This window comes from Jaculus jaculus, chromosome 6 (assembly GCF_020740685.1).
Source record: "Jaculus jaculus isolate mJacJac1 chromosome 6, mJacJac1.mat.Y.cur, whole genome shotgun sequence".
Taxonomy (NCBI): domain Eukaryota; kingdom Metazoa; phylum Chordata; class Mammalia; order Rodentia; family Dipodidae; genus Jaculus; species Jaculus jaculus.
This window is the reverse complement of record NC_059107.1, coordinates 67,157,751-67,173,542: the sequence shown is the minus strand read 5'-3', so window position 1 is coordinate 67,173,542 and position 15,792 is coordinate 67,157,751. Positions and strand designations below refer to the sequence as shown.

The 15,792-nt window shown below is 40.4% G+C and overlaps 1 protein-coding gene across 2 annotated transcripts in view; it reads left to right on the top strand.

Moving 5' to 3' along the window:
* Pcyt1a (phosphate cytidylyltransferase 1A, choline) overlaps positions 1–15,792 on the top strand; it is a 92,911-nt gene that overhangs the window by 69,282 nt on the left and 7,837 nt on the right. For both annotated transcript variants that reach the window (XM_004668332.2, XM_045152147.1), the window contains exons 4-7: positions 9,412–9,528; positions 10,423–10,574; positions 13,892–13,970; positions 14,407–14,549. In XM_004668332.2, the coding sequence (XP_004668389.1) occupies positions 9,412–9,528; positions 10,423–10,574; positions 13,892–13,970; positions 14,407–14,549 (491 nt within the window). The remainder of the gene's footprint in view (positions 1–9,411; positions 9,529–10,422; positions 10,575–13,891; positions 13,971–14,406; positions 14,550–15,792) is intronic.

Sequence of the window (15,792 nt, the reverse complement as noted above, 5' to 3'; positions counted from 1 at the left end):
AGAGGAATATGGAATGATTTGAAACCTTGACCCAAGAGACGCCTTGCGATGATGTAAGCACAGCTTGATGGACTATTGTGGTCAGAGAAGAAAGACCTGAATGCAGTAAGAACTATGGACTCTGAGGTTTAGCTTGTGAGGGTGAGCAAGAGCTTTGCCTGGACTGGGCTAAAAGCAGTTTGTGTGAGAGGCTTGCTGTGATGACTGTGTCCTGAGAACTCTTGCAGGTTTGCATTGCATAGAAATGGACTGGTATGAGCAGAAAAATATGGCACAGAAATGAAATCTTTGGGCTGAAATTTCTGCCAATTTAGCTGCAATTATATGAGAGATTACAACCTTTGAGATTGGGCCAGCTGGCCTGCATTGGGACAACAGGAAGAATGTAGACTCTGGGAGGGGCCTGAGTGCTCAAAGAGTATACTGTTTTTCAAAGTCTGCTTTATTCCCCCCTTGGATTAACAAATTGGCACCCTGCATGGTATTGTGGAGTATAAGAAATGCAAGAAAGAGAGGCTCATTGAGTTTGCAACACAGTCTTGTGGTTTGAAAACAGTCATGGGCAGTGTGAAGCAGGTTTACTGGATGTCTGCATGGAGACCCCATGGGGCCATGAGGATGAACCATGAGTTGCATTGGAGACCCAGTGGAGATGCCAGGCACACAAGACAGCTGCTAAGAAGAGCTGCCAGCCCCAATGAAGTTTTTCAAGATGGCTGCTAAGGAGAAGCTGACAGCCCTAATGAAGTTTTCCAGGGCTGTGAGTAGCGTAGCTGGAGGGGTGGAATTGGAACTCCAGAGTCTTGTTGCTGGTTAGAATTATTGGAATTGGAGATTTGTCACTGACTAGAGTTGATGTACTTGGAGCTACAGAATTTGATGATTGCCCTGTTTAAATCTTGTATTGGCTGAATATTTCCTTGCGATGCCCAATGCCATCTTTTGCAGTGTGAATGTTTATTCTGTGCTAGTATGGGCATTGGGGGGATTTTTTTTTTTTTTTTGTATTATGGCTTAGTTAAAAGGCCTTGGATTATGGGGATCATAACATCGCAGCACATCATTGGGATTGATAAAAATTATGAGGACTTTTTTTTTTTTTTTCAAGGCAGGGTCTCGTTCTAGCCCAGGCTGACCTGGAGTTCACTATATAGTCTCAGGGTGGCCTTGAACTCATGGCAATTCTCCTACCACTGCCTCCTGAGTGCTGGGATTAAAGGCGTGTGCCATCACACCCGGCTTTCATGAGGACTTTTAAAGTTAGACTAAATGCATTGTATTTCATATCATGTCTGGTTATCAGTTTATGGGGGCCAGTTGCAGAATGTGGTGGTTTGATTCAGGTGTCCCACATAAACTTAGGTATTCTAAATGCTAGGTTCCCAGCTGATGGAGATTTGGGAACTAATGCCTCCCGAAGGCAGTGTATTGTTGGGGGTGGGCTTATGGGTGTTATAGCCAGATTCCCCTTGTCAGTGTTTGGCACACTCTCTTGTTGCTATTGTTCACCTTATGTTGGCTGGGAGTGGTGTCCACCCTCTGTTCAGGCCATTATTTTCCCCTGCCATCATGGAGCTTCCCCTTGAGTCTGTAAGCCAAAATAAATCCTTCTTTTCCCAAAAGCTGCTCTTGGTTGAGTGATTTCTGCCAGCAATGCGAACCTGACTGCAACAACCACTGAGCAATCTCTCTAACACCCCATTCTGCACTTTTTCCACTAGATAGTGGACAGTATGATTTCCGAGTTAAACCTCAACATCTTATCTTTCCCTCACTGTACAACAAAATATTCTTAATTTTTTATATTTTGTCCTTTTAGTATCAAATAAAGTGATGTCACCTCTCAAGACTCGTTTGGAAAAAATAATGCTAATTACTTGATGATTTTTAGGATATAGAAAAAGCATTGTACAATTCATGTTTATTTTGCTTTGTTCTAGATGTGAATAAATTTAGGCTTAAAGAGGTTAGGGCTGGAGAGATGGCTTAGCGGTTAAGTGCTTGCCTATGAAACCTAAGGACCCCAGTTCAAGGCTCAGTTGCCCAGGACCCACGTTAGCCAGATGCACAAGGGGGCGCACATGTCTGGAGTTCGTTTGCAGTGGCTGGAAGTCCTGGTGCACCCACACTCTCTCTTTCTCTCTCTCTCTCTTTCTCTATCTATCTATCTCTGCCTCTTTCTCTCTGTCACTATCACATAAATAAGAATTAACAAAAAAAAATTTTTAAAAGAGGTTAAAGTGACAGGAAGGAGGCTTATTGACAAATTTGAGCTATAAGTTTTTGACTCTTAAATATATTTTAGGGTCGAGGCTATAACTTAGTGGTAGAGACAGTGGTTAAGATGCATGAGGCCCTGGGTTAAATTCTTGTCACCAAAATTAAAACATCTATTATATTATTTTTAGCTTTTCATTGTATTATGTTTATTTCAGAATTTATTTTCTGTATTGTAAAGTCAATATTGTAAACATTCTTTTGGCTTGATATCTGTGGAGTGCATAAACAGCATACAGTAAAATGTCTTGCTTTCAATCTTTGTGTCACAGCCACCAATGTTCTTTTTACAGCTAGCCAGGATTACAAGTTTCTTGTGGACATCTAAGGTCTTAGCCATCTTTTCATGGGTGTTTTCATTCAATTTTCCATTGAAATTTAGGTTACTTCCATGTGTTTGTGGCAAGCAACGCCACAATGAATAACATTCATGTTTACAAGTATATCTGAAAGATAAATTCCTGTACTTGGAATTGCTGGGTCAAAGGGTAAAGCATTTGTCATTTGTCTTTTTTTAATATTTTTAATTTATTTGCAAGTAGAGAGATAGAAAAAAGACAGAGAGAATGGGTGCACTAGGGCCTCCAGTCATTGCAAATGAACTCCAGGTGCCTGTGCCACCTTGTACATCTAACTTTACATGGGTACTGAGGAATCAAACCCAGGTCATTAGGCTTTGCAAGCAAGCACCTTAACTGCTGAGCCATCTCTCCAGCCCCTCATTTGTCTTTTGATAACTATTACCTAATTGCCTTCTTGGATGTTATGCACCTATTGGCAATATCTGATTACCTAATTGAGAAGTTAAATGCTTATGGATTAAAAACATTGTAAAAGTCCAAAACCAGGCTGGGTAAACTTGATTGGCTGTGCTGTCACTGTGCAAAACTCAGAGGCCTTAAGACTGGAGGAAGTATCTTCTCCGCAATCTCAGTTCTATCAAATGGGGCCTTGCACCGCTTTCCCAGAATGATGGAGATAGTTCCTCCTTTATTCATGTAGTGGGACTGTTATTTGGACTCCTTAGATGTATAATTTGAAACATTATATCATCATGCCAGTGTTTGTTTGCCTTTAGAATTAGTCTTCTATTCCTGGAGATAACTTCTTGACTTTTTCATAGGCTATTACTACTGAAAGTAACTTGGCAGTCAGTCCTTTTTTGTTCTCATTAATGGAGAGAAAAGAAGCTATAATGAAAGTCCTTAAATATTTATATTTTATTTTCAAGTATTTAGAGTAATGCCCTCTACTGGGAAAATGTAATGTCATGCTTACTATTATCAGAGCAAGTGTTGAAGGGTGAATCTAAGGATGAAACACAATAAATTTATAACTGCTTTACTTACTTACTTTATTTTTATTTTGAGGCAGGGTCTCATTTTAGCCGTGGCTGGCTCTTCAGCCTGCCAAGTGCTAGGATTAAAAATCACCATATGTGGTTATATTCACTTCATAAATCACAACACCTCTTAACTTTCTAGGAAGTACTAGGGTTTATATTCAAAGCAAAGCATTAATTATTAGTAATTAACGGAACCTGAAAATGAGAGAGCAAGCAAGAGATAGCTCACTTAGTAAAGTACTTTCTATGCAAGCATGAGGATCTGAGTTTAAATATCTACCACCAGTGAAAATCTAGGTGTAGCAGCATTTTGTGTAACCCAAAATTTGGGAAGTGGAGATGGGAGGATTCTTGAGCCTTGCTAGCTAGCTAGTCTAACCAAATCAGTGAGCTCCAGGTTTAGTGAGAGACCTAGTTTCAAAAATAAGATAGAGGGCTGGAGTAATGGCTTAGTGGTGAAGGCACTTTTCTGCAAAGCCAAAGGACCTAGGTTTAATTCTCCAATACCCACATAAGCCAGATGCACAAGGTGGTACATGTGTCTAGATTTTGTTTGCAGTGGCTGGGTGGAAAGTGGTGGACGAAAGCACATAAACCTGATTTCTGGCCCTCACATGCACATATACAAACTTGTACACACAGACACATGCCTACACATACATATATGAACACACATGTATGGACACCACACACATAAGCATGCAAAATTGCCTCAAGCATCATTACTTAAAGGTAAAGGTTTTGAAATCCAGATTTTGTATCTATTGAATAACTCTCCCCTTTCACTTATAACATAATTTTAAGAAAAAAGCACTCAATCTATCCAAAAACAAGGCTTGCAAACTAAATTCCAAATACCATAGACTGAAATCTTCAGCCTCATTCAGGCTTTAAATTTTTGTTGTGTTTTGTCCAGAGTATCCTGTGCACTAGTTTGTTGAGATTTAAAAATAATTGGTAAAACAGCTTATATTTGTATTTACCATATGTATGTATGTATTATTTTTGTAGGACTAGAGCTTGAGCTTAGGGCCATGTTTGTGCTAGGCAAGAACTTGACCATTGAGTTATATCCCTAGTCTCCCTTTTAATTTATTTTATTGCAGATCATTTGCATTTATTTTCAAAATTAGATATTTAATTGTTAGCAACATTCACCAGTGTGTTTTATTTCTTTTATTTCTTTCCCACTTTGAGCTTTGTAAGTGAAGATCCAAATTTAATGACAAAAACATCAAGTAAATATGAAATAATTATTGAACAATTGGTTTGGAAAATTTTTTAAATTAGGGATGTAATTTAATATCCTAATTATGAATAGTTACATAGCTGAGAGCATTTTATTGTTTCAATCATGTGTATATAAACTAATTAGATGAGCTAATTTTCTAAATAAGATTGTGATTCATGGAACATTTAAGTGACTGTCTAAAGCCTGACATTCTCCAACAAGTCAAATTCTTTATATAACTGGGTTTTTAAAAATAATTTTTATTGATTTTTTTTAATTAAACAGTTTCACACATAAACTGGGCATGGTGGTGCACATCTTTAATATCAGCACTTGGGAGGCAGAGGTAAGAGGATCACCGTGAGTTCATGGTCACCCTGAGACTACATAGTTAATTCCAGTCAGCCTAGACTAGAGTGAAACCAAAAAAAACCAAAAAAAAAAAAAAAAAGGTTTCACACATACATGCCCCCTCCCCTGACCCTAATTCTGCTGAGTGTTGTGTGGGGTTATTCATATTCATTGTGGGGACCAAGGGGCCTCAGTCAGTCTCTACAGGAAGGGGAAACATGTCTCAGGCTGTTCCCACCCACCTTGGGGCTCTTAGAATCTTTCTGCTCCTTCCATGATGCTCCCTGAGCCTTGGTAGGCAAGACAGAGATCTGATTTAGTGTTGTGTTCTCTATAGACTCTGGGTCTCTGGTTTTTGTTTTGTTTTGTTTTTTTGAGATAGAGTCTCATTCTAGACCAGGCTGACCTGGAATTCACTATGCAGTCTCAGGGTGGCCTTGATCCTCCTACCTACCTCCCAAGTGCTGGGATTAAAGGAATGCAATGCCACGCTGGGCTGGGGTTGTTTTTTGTGTTTTTTTTTAGGTTTGAGTAACAGTGTCTGTCCCCATTGCCCTGGAACTGGTTTTCAGGCTATTCGTGAGAGTAGTATTTGTGTCACTCACTGCTTCCCCTGTAATGGCTTCTGTGCCCAGGCAGATGAGGTGGAGAGACCTATCTCCTGGTAGACAGTTGGCTCTCTCTTCTTGGTGTAATTATATATCCTTATTCACCCCTGTATTCTCCATCTGTAAAATGGGACACATTCTCCAACTAGAAGTGAGAACAATTGAATAAGAAGGGATTAATTTAGTTATTACAAAGATATACTGATATCTATATCTAATCTTCTTAGTTAAAGAGCAGTGGAGGTTCTCTCTGGAGCCTATTGGTTTCTTATTCTAGGGAATCTGGCTTGGTTCCTAGAGCCAAATATATGTTTACCCCCACTGAATGGGTCTCATCCAATCTGTGAACAGTGGGCTGTGTGCTGGTATTGCACAAGTATATACTTCTTACTCAGCTGGTTGATTTTGCAGCTGGCAGGATCTCCTGCTTAATCGATTAGTTGGCAGTTGTTTTTCTCCAGCTGCTCTTATAGCACTGTCCAGCACTATGAAGGCTTACCTGGAGGGAACTGGATTCCTTCTCAGTTCTAGCATGATCACTTGTCCTGTGGCTGCAGGCTGTGGTGTCTTTAGCAATGAGGACTTACCTTTTAGCACTTGCAGGTAACCAAGCATTTTGGCAATAGCCTTTTTTATTTTGGGGACCTGTTGTCTCATTGACCAACAGCTTATTGTGTATGGTGGGAAATGACCCAATTCTGGCCCTGGGAATTACCAGCCACCCCCCATAGTTTTAAGTAATGCTTTCTCTACCTTTCATGTAGCTTTTCTATTTGGGTCCCCCTCATTGAGGCCAATGTTTTTATAGAGAGTTATGCTGGAAGAAAGTTTCTGTGGGATTGATTCATGTTGCCATTAGTTTTTATGTATTCCCCCACACACACACCCTCCCTTCCAGCCCCCTTGGCCTTTCCATACCTTTTTTTCTTTTTGCTGACCATTGACCTGTTGTCCAGTAGCTCTTCTTCCCTTCTCTCACTATGTCTCCTTTTTTCTATCTTCACTTAATGCCATATCCATATTGTTTTAACTCCCTTATTTTATGGGTTAATTTTCTGCTTAGATGATCTGTCTAGTTATGGTAGTGGAGTATTTAAAGTCTCCTATTATAATTGTATACAGGGTTATTTCTGCTTTATTGTCTAATATAATTTGCTTTATAAATTATTGTGCTATTTTGTTTGGTGCATGTAGGCTTACAATTGTAATGTCCTCTTATATTGCTGCTTTGAGTATGAAGTAGCCTTCTTTATCTCTTTTGATTGCTTTTGATTTGAAGGCCATTTGTGTGATGCCAGTATAGCCACCCTGATTGTTTTTTTTTTTGGTTTTTCTAGGTAGGGTTTCACTCTAGTCCAGGCTGACCTGGAATTCACTATATACTCTCAGGGTGGCCTCAAATTCATGGCTATTCTCCTACCTCTGCCTCCTAAGTGCTGAGGTGTGCACCACTATGCTCAGCCCTATTTGTTTCTTATTTTCATTAACTTGTAATAGCTTTTTCCATCCTTCTACTCTAAAGTGGTATCTGTATAGGGAAGGTGACTTTCCTGTATACAGTAAATGGATAGCTCTATTTTTTTCTGATCCAGCTTTTAAACCTATGTCTTTATTTTATAATGTAGAGAATGGATGTATTGGGGCCTTCAGCCACTGCAAGCAAACTCCAGATGCATGTACCACCTTGTGCATCTGGCTTACCTGGGTCCTGGAGAAGAGAACCTGGGTCCTTTGGCTTTGTAGGAAAGCACCTTAGCCACTAAGCCATCTCTCCAGCCCCAATCCTATGTCTTCTGACGGGGGCATTGAGACTTGGGTTATGACTCTGAGGTGTGAATAAATCCTTATCAAACTGGAGACTTTGTGGAGTTTGTTGTTTTTTGGACTTTAAAACTTTCATGTCTGTTCTATTCATGGTTGTTATTTTCCCTTCTTATAAACTCTTGGGTGTGATTTTGTTTTAAATCTTTTCAGCTTGTGTTATTCTATGTAATATTACCTATAGGATTGTTTCAGTGCTCATATAATCATATAGTGCTGGAATTAAAGGTGTGTGCTATTCACCTGGCTCAGTCCAAAGTTTTTTAACTGGGCCATTAATATAATAATTAAATAAATAAATAAACCATAACGGCCCAGAATAAATATTCAAACAGCAAAAGATGGTATTAGGTAGCCGGACGTGGTGGCGCACTCCTTTAATCCCAGCACTCGGGAGGTAGAGGTAGGAGGATCGCCATGAGTTCAAGGCCACCCTGAGACTACAGAGTTAATTCCAGGTCAGCCTGGACCAGAGTGAGACCCTACCTCGAAAAACCAGAAAAAAAAGATGGTATTAGGTATAGCAATGTGTGTGTGTGTGTGTGTGTGTGTGTGTGTGTGTGTATTTATTTATTTATTTATTTTTGGTTTTTCAAAGTAGGCTTTCACTCCAGCCCCAGGCTGACCTGGAATTTACTCTGTAGTCTCAGGATGGCCTCAAACTCACAGTGATCCTCCTATCTCTGCCTCCCAAGTGCTGGGATTAAAGGCGTGCGCCACCATGCCCAGCCTTATAAATTTTTTTTTCATTCAACAAATACAAGATTTAAAACAAATAGGGCAACTGTTAAGCTCTGTAGCTCCAAGTATAACAATTCTAACCAGTAACAAGTGTCCATGTCCAATATTTGTAACCAGTGATGACTCTCAGGAGTTCCATTTTTGTCCTTCTAGCTTGGTTGCTCATAGCCCCAGGTATACTCCATCCAGTGCTGGCAGATCTCCTTGGCAGTCATCCCACAGTCCTGGTATCTCTACTGGGTCTGCACTGCAACCCATAGTTCATTCACATGTCTCCAGGCCTCCATGCAAGCAATCCAACAAGCCTGCTACATACTACCCATGGCCATTTCCAAAAAACAAAACTGTATAGCAAGTTCAATGACCCTCTCTTTAGTACCAGGTGGGCTACCAATTTGTTAATCCAGGGGGGGTGGAATAAAGCAGACTTTGAAGAATAGGACACTCTTCCAGCATTCAGGCCCCTTCAAAAGAATCTGCATTCTTCCTGTGGTCCCAATGCAGATCACCTGGCCCAATCTCAGGGGTAGTAATCTCTCAAACAATTGCATCTGAATGAGCAGCAGTTTTAGCCCAAAGGTTTTCTTTTTGTGCCATCTTCTGCTCATGCCAGTCCATTTCTATACAGCACAGCCTTGCATGTGGTCTGGGGACATGGGCATAATAGCAAGCCTCTCACATAAACTGCTTCTAGAGCAGTCCCAACAAAGTTCTTTCTCACCCTCATAAGCCATGCCTCATAGTCCATAGTTCTTAACTGCATTCAGGTCTTTCAACTCTGACCAGAATAGTCCATCATACTGTACTTACAGCACTGCAAGGTGTCTCTTAGGCCAAGGGTTCAAATCCTTCCACATTCCTCTCACAAATCTGTTCCAAAAGGTCAAAAGCCACATAGTCATGCTTCTAGCAGCAACAACCCTTCTTCTTGGTACCAACTTAGTGTGCAAGGCTAAAACATCACAGTGACATTTTTATTTGTCAAATGGGCAATATTAGTTAGTATTTTTGTGATGACTTCTTTGATTTGTGTGCAGGTGAACGGCCTGTGAGAGTTTATGCAGATGGAATATTTGACTTATTTCACTCTGGTCATGCCCGGGCTCTGATGCAAGCAAAGAACCTTTTCCCTAACACATACCTCATTGTGGGAGGTAAGGAAACTTATGCTGACTTGAAATGATGTCCAGAGAAACAGTAGTCTTTGTCTTTCTCTTGCCTGTATAATTTGAGTACCTTGGCCCTTTTGGTTTGAAGAAATGAAGAATGAGGCACATTCTGTTTCAAGTGAAATCTGTGAAGGGGTAGCTCCTTAGCCTGGAGAGAGAAGATACAAGCTTATTGACTGGAGATGTCCTTTCTTCTGTTTTTCACTGAGATACTGTAGTCATTGACACAACCATGATCCCAGTTGTCTCTGAAAAGCAGCATTTGTTCTAGATTTCTCTCTATCAATTTTGGGTCAATAGAACCAAAGTCTGCCAAGCAAATGTTTATGTAGTCCAGTCTAGTCATAGAAAAATAAGATAGGAGAACATTTTTTAAAATATATTTTTTAAATTTTATTTATTTGAGAGAGAGAATGGGTGCTCCAGGGCCTTCAGCCACTGCAAACAAACTCAAGACGTATGTGCCACCTTGTGCATCTGGCTTACATAGGTCCTGGGGAGTCAAACCTGGGACCTTTGGTGTTTCAGGCAAACACCTTAACCACCAAGCCATCTCTCCAGCCCTAGGAGAACATTTTTTAAAATTATCATTAGTGCAGAAATACACAGCAGGTTTATTTGAGAGTCCAAGGTCTTAGTCCTGTTTTCCCCTCACCTTTGCAAAGCATGTTTTATTAAGTAAGAATTGCTCCTAAAGATGGGTCCTGGATTAAGATTAGGAAAAGCATTGCTATCCAGACTGAGCTACATTCAGATTTTTCTTCAGGTGGGGAGGATGGTTACAGGCCTAGAAGGTGGGAGAGGATGGGAGAGGCTGGTGACTGAGGAGTGTTAAAGAAGAGGACCTTGACTTACAACCTTGTGATGCTATGAACCTAGTCTGCAGTGATGAGCTAACGCACAACTTCAAAGGCTTCACGGTGATGAATGAAAATGAGCGCTATGATGCAGTGCAGCACTGCCGCTACGTGGATGAGGTGGTAAGGAATGCACCCTGGACCCTGACACCTGAGTTCCTGGCAGAGCACCGGGTAAGGAATTAGGCATTTGTCCCCATTCCTTGTTCCAGAATCCTCTCAAATATCCTAGCACTTGAGCTACTTTTCCATTAGTCCTCTCTTACATGTCTTCTATGTAAATTTTACATGGAGATATTGACAGTATTCTTTACTAATAATAGTCATGCCTGAGATGTGATGAATTACAAGCACTTTTGTAACCGTTATATTTAATTTGCTCTCCACAAGAATCTTGTGGGCTAGTTACTATTCCCACTTTACACATGGAGAACAAAGTCCAAAGAGACTGAATAATCTGCTCAGTTTATACTGTTAGCAGGACTACACTTAACTGTTCAGTTGTGATATTTTCCTTGTTACTGTAGTTTCATTCCCCTTTATAACATGCCAATGTCTTTAAGATATCCATAACCCTCACCATACTCTTGAGAAGCTTACATTCCAAATCCACATGTAGTGGTACATGCTTGTAATCCCAGAACTTGAAAGGCTGAGACAGGAAGAACACTAGTTTGAGGCCATTCTGAGCTATATTATGAGACTCATCTCAAAAACAAACAAAGAATTTAAAAAAATATATTTAAAAGATGGGCTAAGGAGATCGTTCAGCGAAGTGCTCTCCCCTCAAAACTGGAGTACTTTTGTCCTATCCCCAGACCCTGTGTAAAAAGCTGCTGACAGTCTTCTGTAATTGCAACACACTAACCCTGGCAATAAGATGGAAGCAAAGACAAGAGAATTTCCCAGAAGTACAAACAGCTGAGTGAAAATCAGAGCAAGAAACCCTGCCTCAAATGAGATGGTCAGATGAGGACTAACCTAAATAGTATCCTCAGACATTTACATGTAGCACACAGCATGTGTGTCTACACTCACAGAAACATATACACATACATATATAACAAGACAAAAATCTTAAAATTTTAAAATTTCATTTAAGTTTTTTATTTGCAAGCAGAGAATGGGAGTATGGACATATCAGGGCCTCTTGCCACTGGAAACAAACTCCAGATGCATGTACCACTTTGTACTTCTGGCTTTAATGTGGGTTCTAGAGAATCAAACCTGGGCCAACAAGCTCTGAAAGCAAGCACCTTGAACTGTTGAGCTATCTCTCCAGTCCCCCAACATTTTTTTTTTATTTATTTATTTATTTATTTATTTATTTATTTATTATTTATTTATTTGAGAGCGACAGACACAGAGAGAAAGACAGATAGAGGGAGAGAGAGAGAATGGGCACGCCAGGGCTTCCAGCCTCTGCAAACGAACTCCAGACGCGTGCGCCCCCTTGTGCATCTGGCTAACGTGGGACCTGGGGAACCGAGCCTCGAACCGGGGTCCTTAGGCTTCACAGGCAAGCGCTTAACCACTAAGCCATCTCTCCAGCCCCCAACATTTTTTTTAATATTTTATTTTTGTTTATTTATTTGAGAGAGAGTGTCTGAGAACAAGGCAGAGAGAGAGAGAGAGAATGGGCACACCAGGGCCTCCAGCCACTGCACACGAACTCCAAATGCATGTGCCACCTAGTTCACCTGGCTTCTGTGAGTCCTGGGGAATTGAACCTGGGTTCTTAGGCTTCATAGGCAAGCACCTTAATCACTAAGCCATCTCCCCAGCCCTCCCAAAAAAATATTTTTAAAGAAAAAGTTCACATTTTAGAAAATAGCATATATTCATATAGAATTCTCCTGTGTTGATTTAGGGTTAGTTTCAGGGCTTTGACTTTGGACTAGAAATTGTGTGGTATCAGAAATCAAGAATTCTTTTTATTCTTATTCTGGTATTAGATTATTATAAGACCCTTTTAGCTCCTTTGACTTCTCCCACATTAAAACAACAAGGTTCCTACAAAGGTTGGCATAAAAAGAAAGGATTTATCAGACCAGGTTAGATGTCCTTCAAGCTGGAGGAACCAATACATATATTATAATTTCTTTGCAAGGCTATGTGGAGTATTTCAGGAGAAGTGTTGGGAGAAGCAGGAAAGAATAAGATAGCTCAAGTGCTTCTGAAGCAGTACTTGAAGAGGCCTGGAGCTAGTGGATATTTATTATCATTATTTAGGATTATTAGGACAGACCTCCTATAGTTGTCTAAGCTCTTTTGCATCATTACTTACCAGTGTCACCAAAGGCAATGAGCAAGTTTTTCTCAATAGTACACCCAAGCTCAGGCAGAGATCAGATTATGGGAACGTTCGACTTCCTTTTTCTCCTTGTTGGTAGTATATTTATACCATGAGCCTTGTTTGCCCTGATTCTTTGTTTTAGTACCTATAGATAGATGCCTGACAAGTTGTTCATGGGTAATTGAGATGTTAGCTGTGGGTCCCAGTGAGCTGCTTCACATGATGGTAGCTTCTGGGAATGGGGTTAGTGGCATGAGTAATTACATTAGCAAAGGCCTGTAGCCTACTGGGAAGGCTTCTGATCTCAAAAGATTGATCTTGGTGCCATTAATCATATTCTTGTGAAATATGTTGATAGCAATAAAATGATACATACTGAAACCTAAAAGCTCTTTCATAGCTTTGGTTTTTTCATTTCTCAGTAGGACAAACATCTATTCCAGTAAAGGGACTTTTGGTTGGTATTTTATATTTCTCATTTTTGTCAGAAACTGAGAGAAAAGGCAGTTAAAGAAATGTGCTGGTTTGAATGTAAAATGGCCTGCATAAGCTCATTTGATAACTTAATCGCCTGTTGGTGACACTATTTAGGAAAATTGTGGATGGAACCTTTAGGAAGTAAAGCCTTGCTAGAGGAAGTAAGTCACTGAGGAGAAGCCTTAAAGTGGTATGGAGATGGGGCTGTTCTCTTTCAGCTTCCTGATTGTCAGGGTAATGTGATAGGAGTTCTTGGCTGTGGATTTCCTTGCCATGATGAACCTTCTCCTTGAAACTGTAAGCCAAATTAAATCCTTTCCTTCCATAAGCTCCTTCTGTTCAGGTGTTTCACTTAGAAACCCAGAGGATAGGGAGATTTCTTCTTTACGAGGCTCTACCTACTAACTGGCTCTCCACAAAATCCTCTTGCCCACTGGCCACAGCATGGTCACTGGTGTTCAAAGGGCTCTTTTCTTCAACCAGGAAAAACAGCCAAAAAAGAAACTGACTACCATCATCTTTATAATCTGTAAATAAAATTAGCTTGGGTGGCTTGTGACCAGATTGTAGAATTTATCAGTAAAATAAAGAGAGATACAGAAGAAAGATTTCTTGAGGCATGGCTTTGCTTTTTTTTTCCTATTTATAGGCCTGAAAATATTTACAGGGTCTTTTGTAATGGCAGTTATCCTAGGGTTGAAATTATTTGTATTTTCAGATTGATTTTGTAGCTCACGATGATATCCCTTATTCTTCTGCGGGTAGTGATGATGTTTATAAGCACATCAAGGAAGCAGGTAAGTGAATTGATGTCCATCCTCACTTTTTGGAGTCTTGGGCAACCACAGAGATTTAGCCTAGACACTGCTGTACAGGGGAAATTTTGTGCACTGAGAAATTCAACCTTCTCTTTCTGGCCATATTTTGGATAACAATACAAGTGACCTTATGGTCACTGACACCTGTCAATTCTTGGTCTCAACATCTAATTTTAATTTCTCTCTTCATTGTAGGAACTCTTCCCTAGTCCCATGTTTTTCCTTAATATTAGAGAAATGTAGCTTCTCCTTTTATTACTTCTGGCTCTTGATCCAGCCCTCCTCCTGTGTGTCAGGATCTTTAGACTACTTAGTAACAATGGAGTCTGCTTGTTCAGGAAAGAAAAGGAGTTTCCATTTAGTCCTCCTGCCTAATATGCCAGAACTTCACAGTGTCTGTATGTTTTTGAGTTAGGCATGTTTGCTCCAACACAGAGGACAGAAGGAATCTCCACATCAGACATCATCACCAGAATTGTCCGAGACTATGATGTGTATGCCAGACGAAACCTACAGAGGGGCTACACAGCAAAGGAGCTCAATGTCAGCTTTATCAATGTGAGTTTTAGCCTTTTCCCAGATGTCCCTGGCTGTATAGGACACATATTGCCTCCAACTTTGAGCTGAACTTACTTTGTGTTGTGCTGTGATTATCATTCTTAAAAGCTACTGCTTGGGGTCTGGGGGCTTAGCAGTTACAGCATTTGCCTGCAAAGCCTAAGGACCCGGGTTCGATTCCCCAGGACCCACATAAGCCAGATACACAAGGGAGCACATGTATCTGAGTTCGTCTGCAGTGGCTAGAGGCCCTAAAGTGTCCCATTCTCTCTATCTGTCTCTTTCTCTCTTATAAATAAATAAATAAAATATTCTTTTTTAAAAAAGCTACTGCTTGCCTTTTAGCAGGTAACACCATGCCAAGCACCCTCCAAAGAGAATAAAACAGGCAGTTTCTACCTTAATGGACTATTATCAGCACATTGATATAAGGACTGTCACCTTAGGAATATATAAAGTAACCTCACCTGCAATCCCAGGACTTAAGTGGTGATAAGAGGATTAAATGAGCCCACCCTTGAATATATGAGACCGTCTCAACAACAGCATGAAAAGTGTAAATTATACAGTACGCTGTATAAATACATTTAAAGCAGTGGCTCTTAATAACTTTTCTTTAAAAAATATATTTTTATTTATTTATTTGACAGAGAGAGGGAGAGAGAGAATGGGCGTGCCAAGGCCTCCAGCCACTGCAGACGAACTCCAGACACTTGTAGCCCTTGTGCATCTGGCTAACGTGGGTCCTGGGGAATCAAACCTGGGTCCTTTCGCTTTGCAGGCAAATGTCTTAATCATTAAGCCATCCCACCAGCCCAACTTTTCTTTTCTTTTCCTTTTTTTTTTTTTTTTTGGTTTTTCGAGGTAGGGTCTCACTGTAGCCCAGGCTGACCTGGAATTCACTTGGAGTCTCAGGGTGGCCTCGAACTCACGGCAATCCTCCCACCTCTGCCTCCCAAGTGCTGGGATTAAAGGTGTGCACCACCCGCCCAGCCCAACTTTTCTTTTTGATTGGATGTTCTTTTGAGGATGTGGTGAAGCTATTGACCCTCCTCTCCTGCATGTAGTTTCCCCATGTGAGCTTATCTAGGAAGACCCTATCTCAACAAACAACAAAACAAAAAGTTTACCTTTGCTTAATACTGACTATGTAGAAATGCTTGTGTGCTCTCTCTCTCTCTCTCTCTTTGTGTGTATGTGTGTGTAAAACCTTTGTTAACTTTATTTATTTATTTTATTTTTT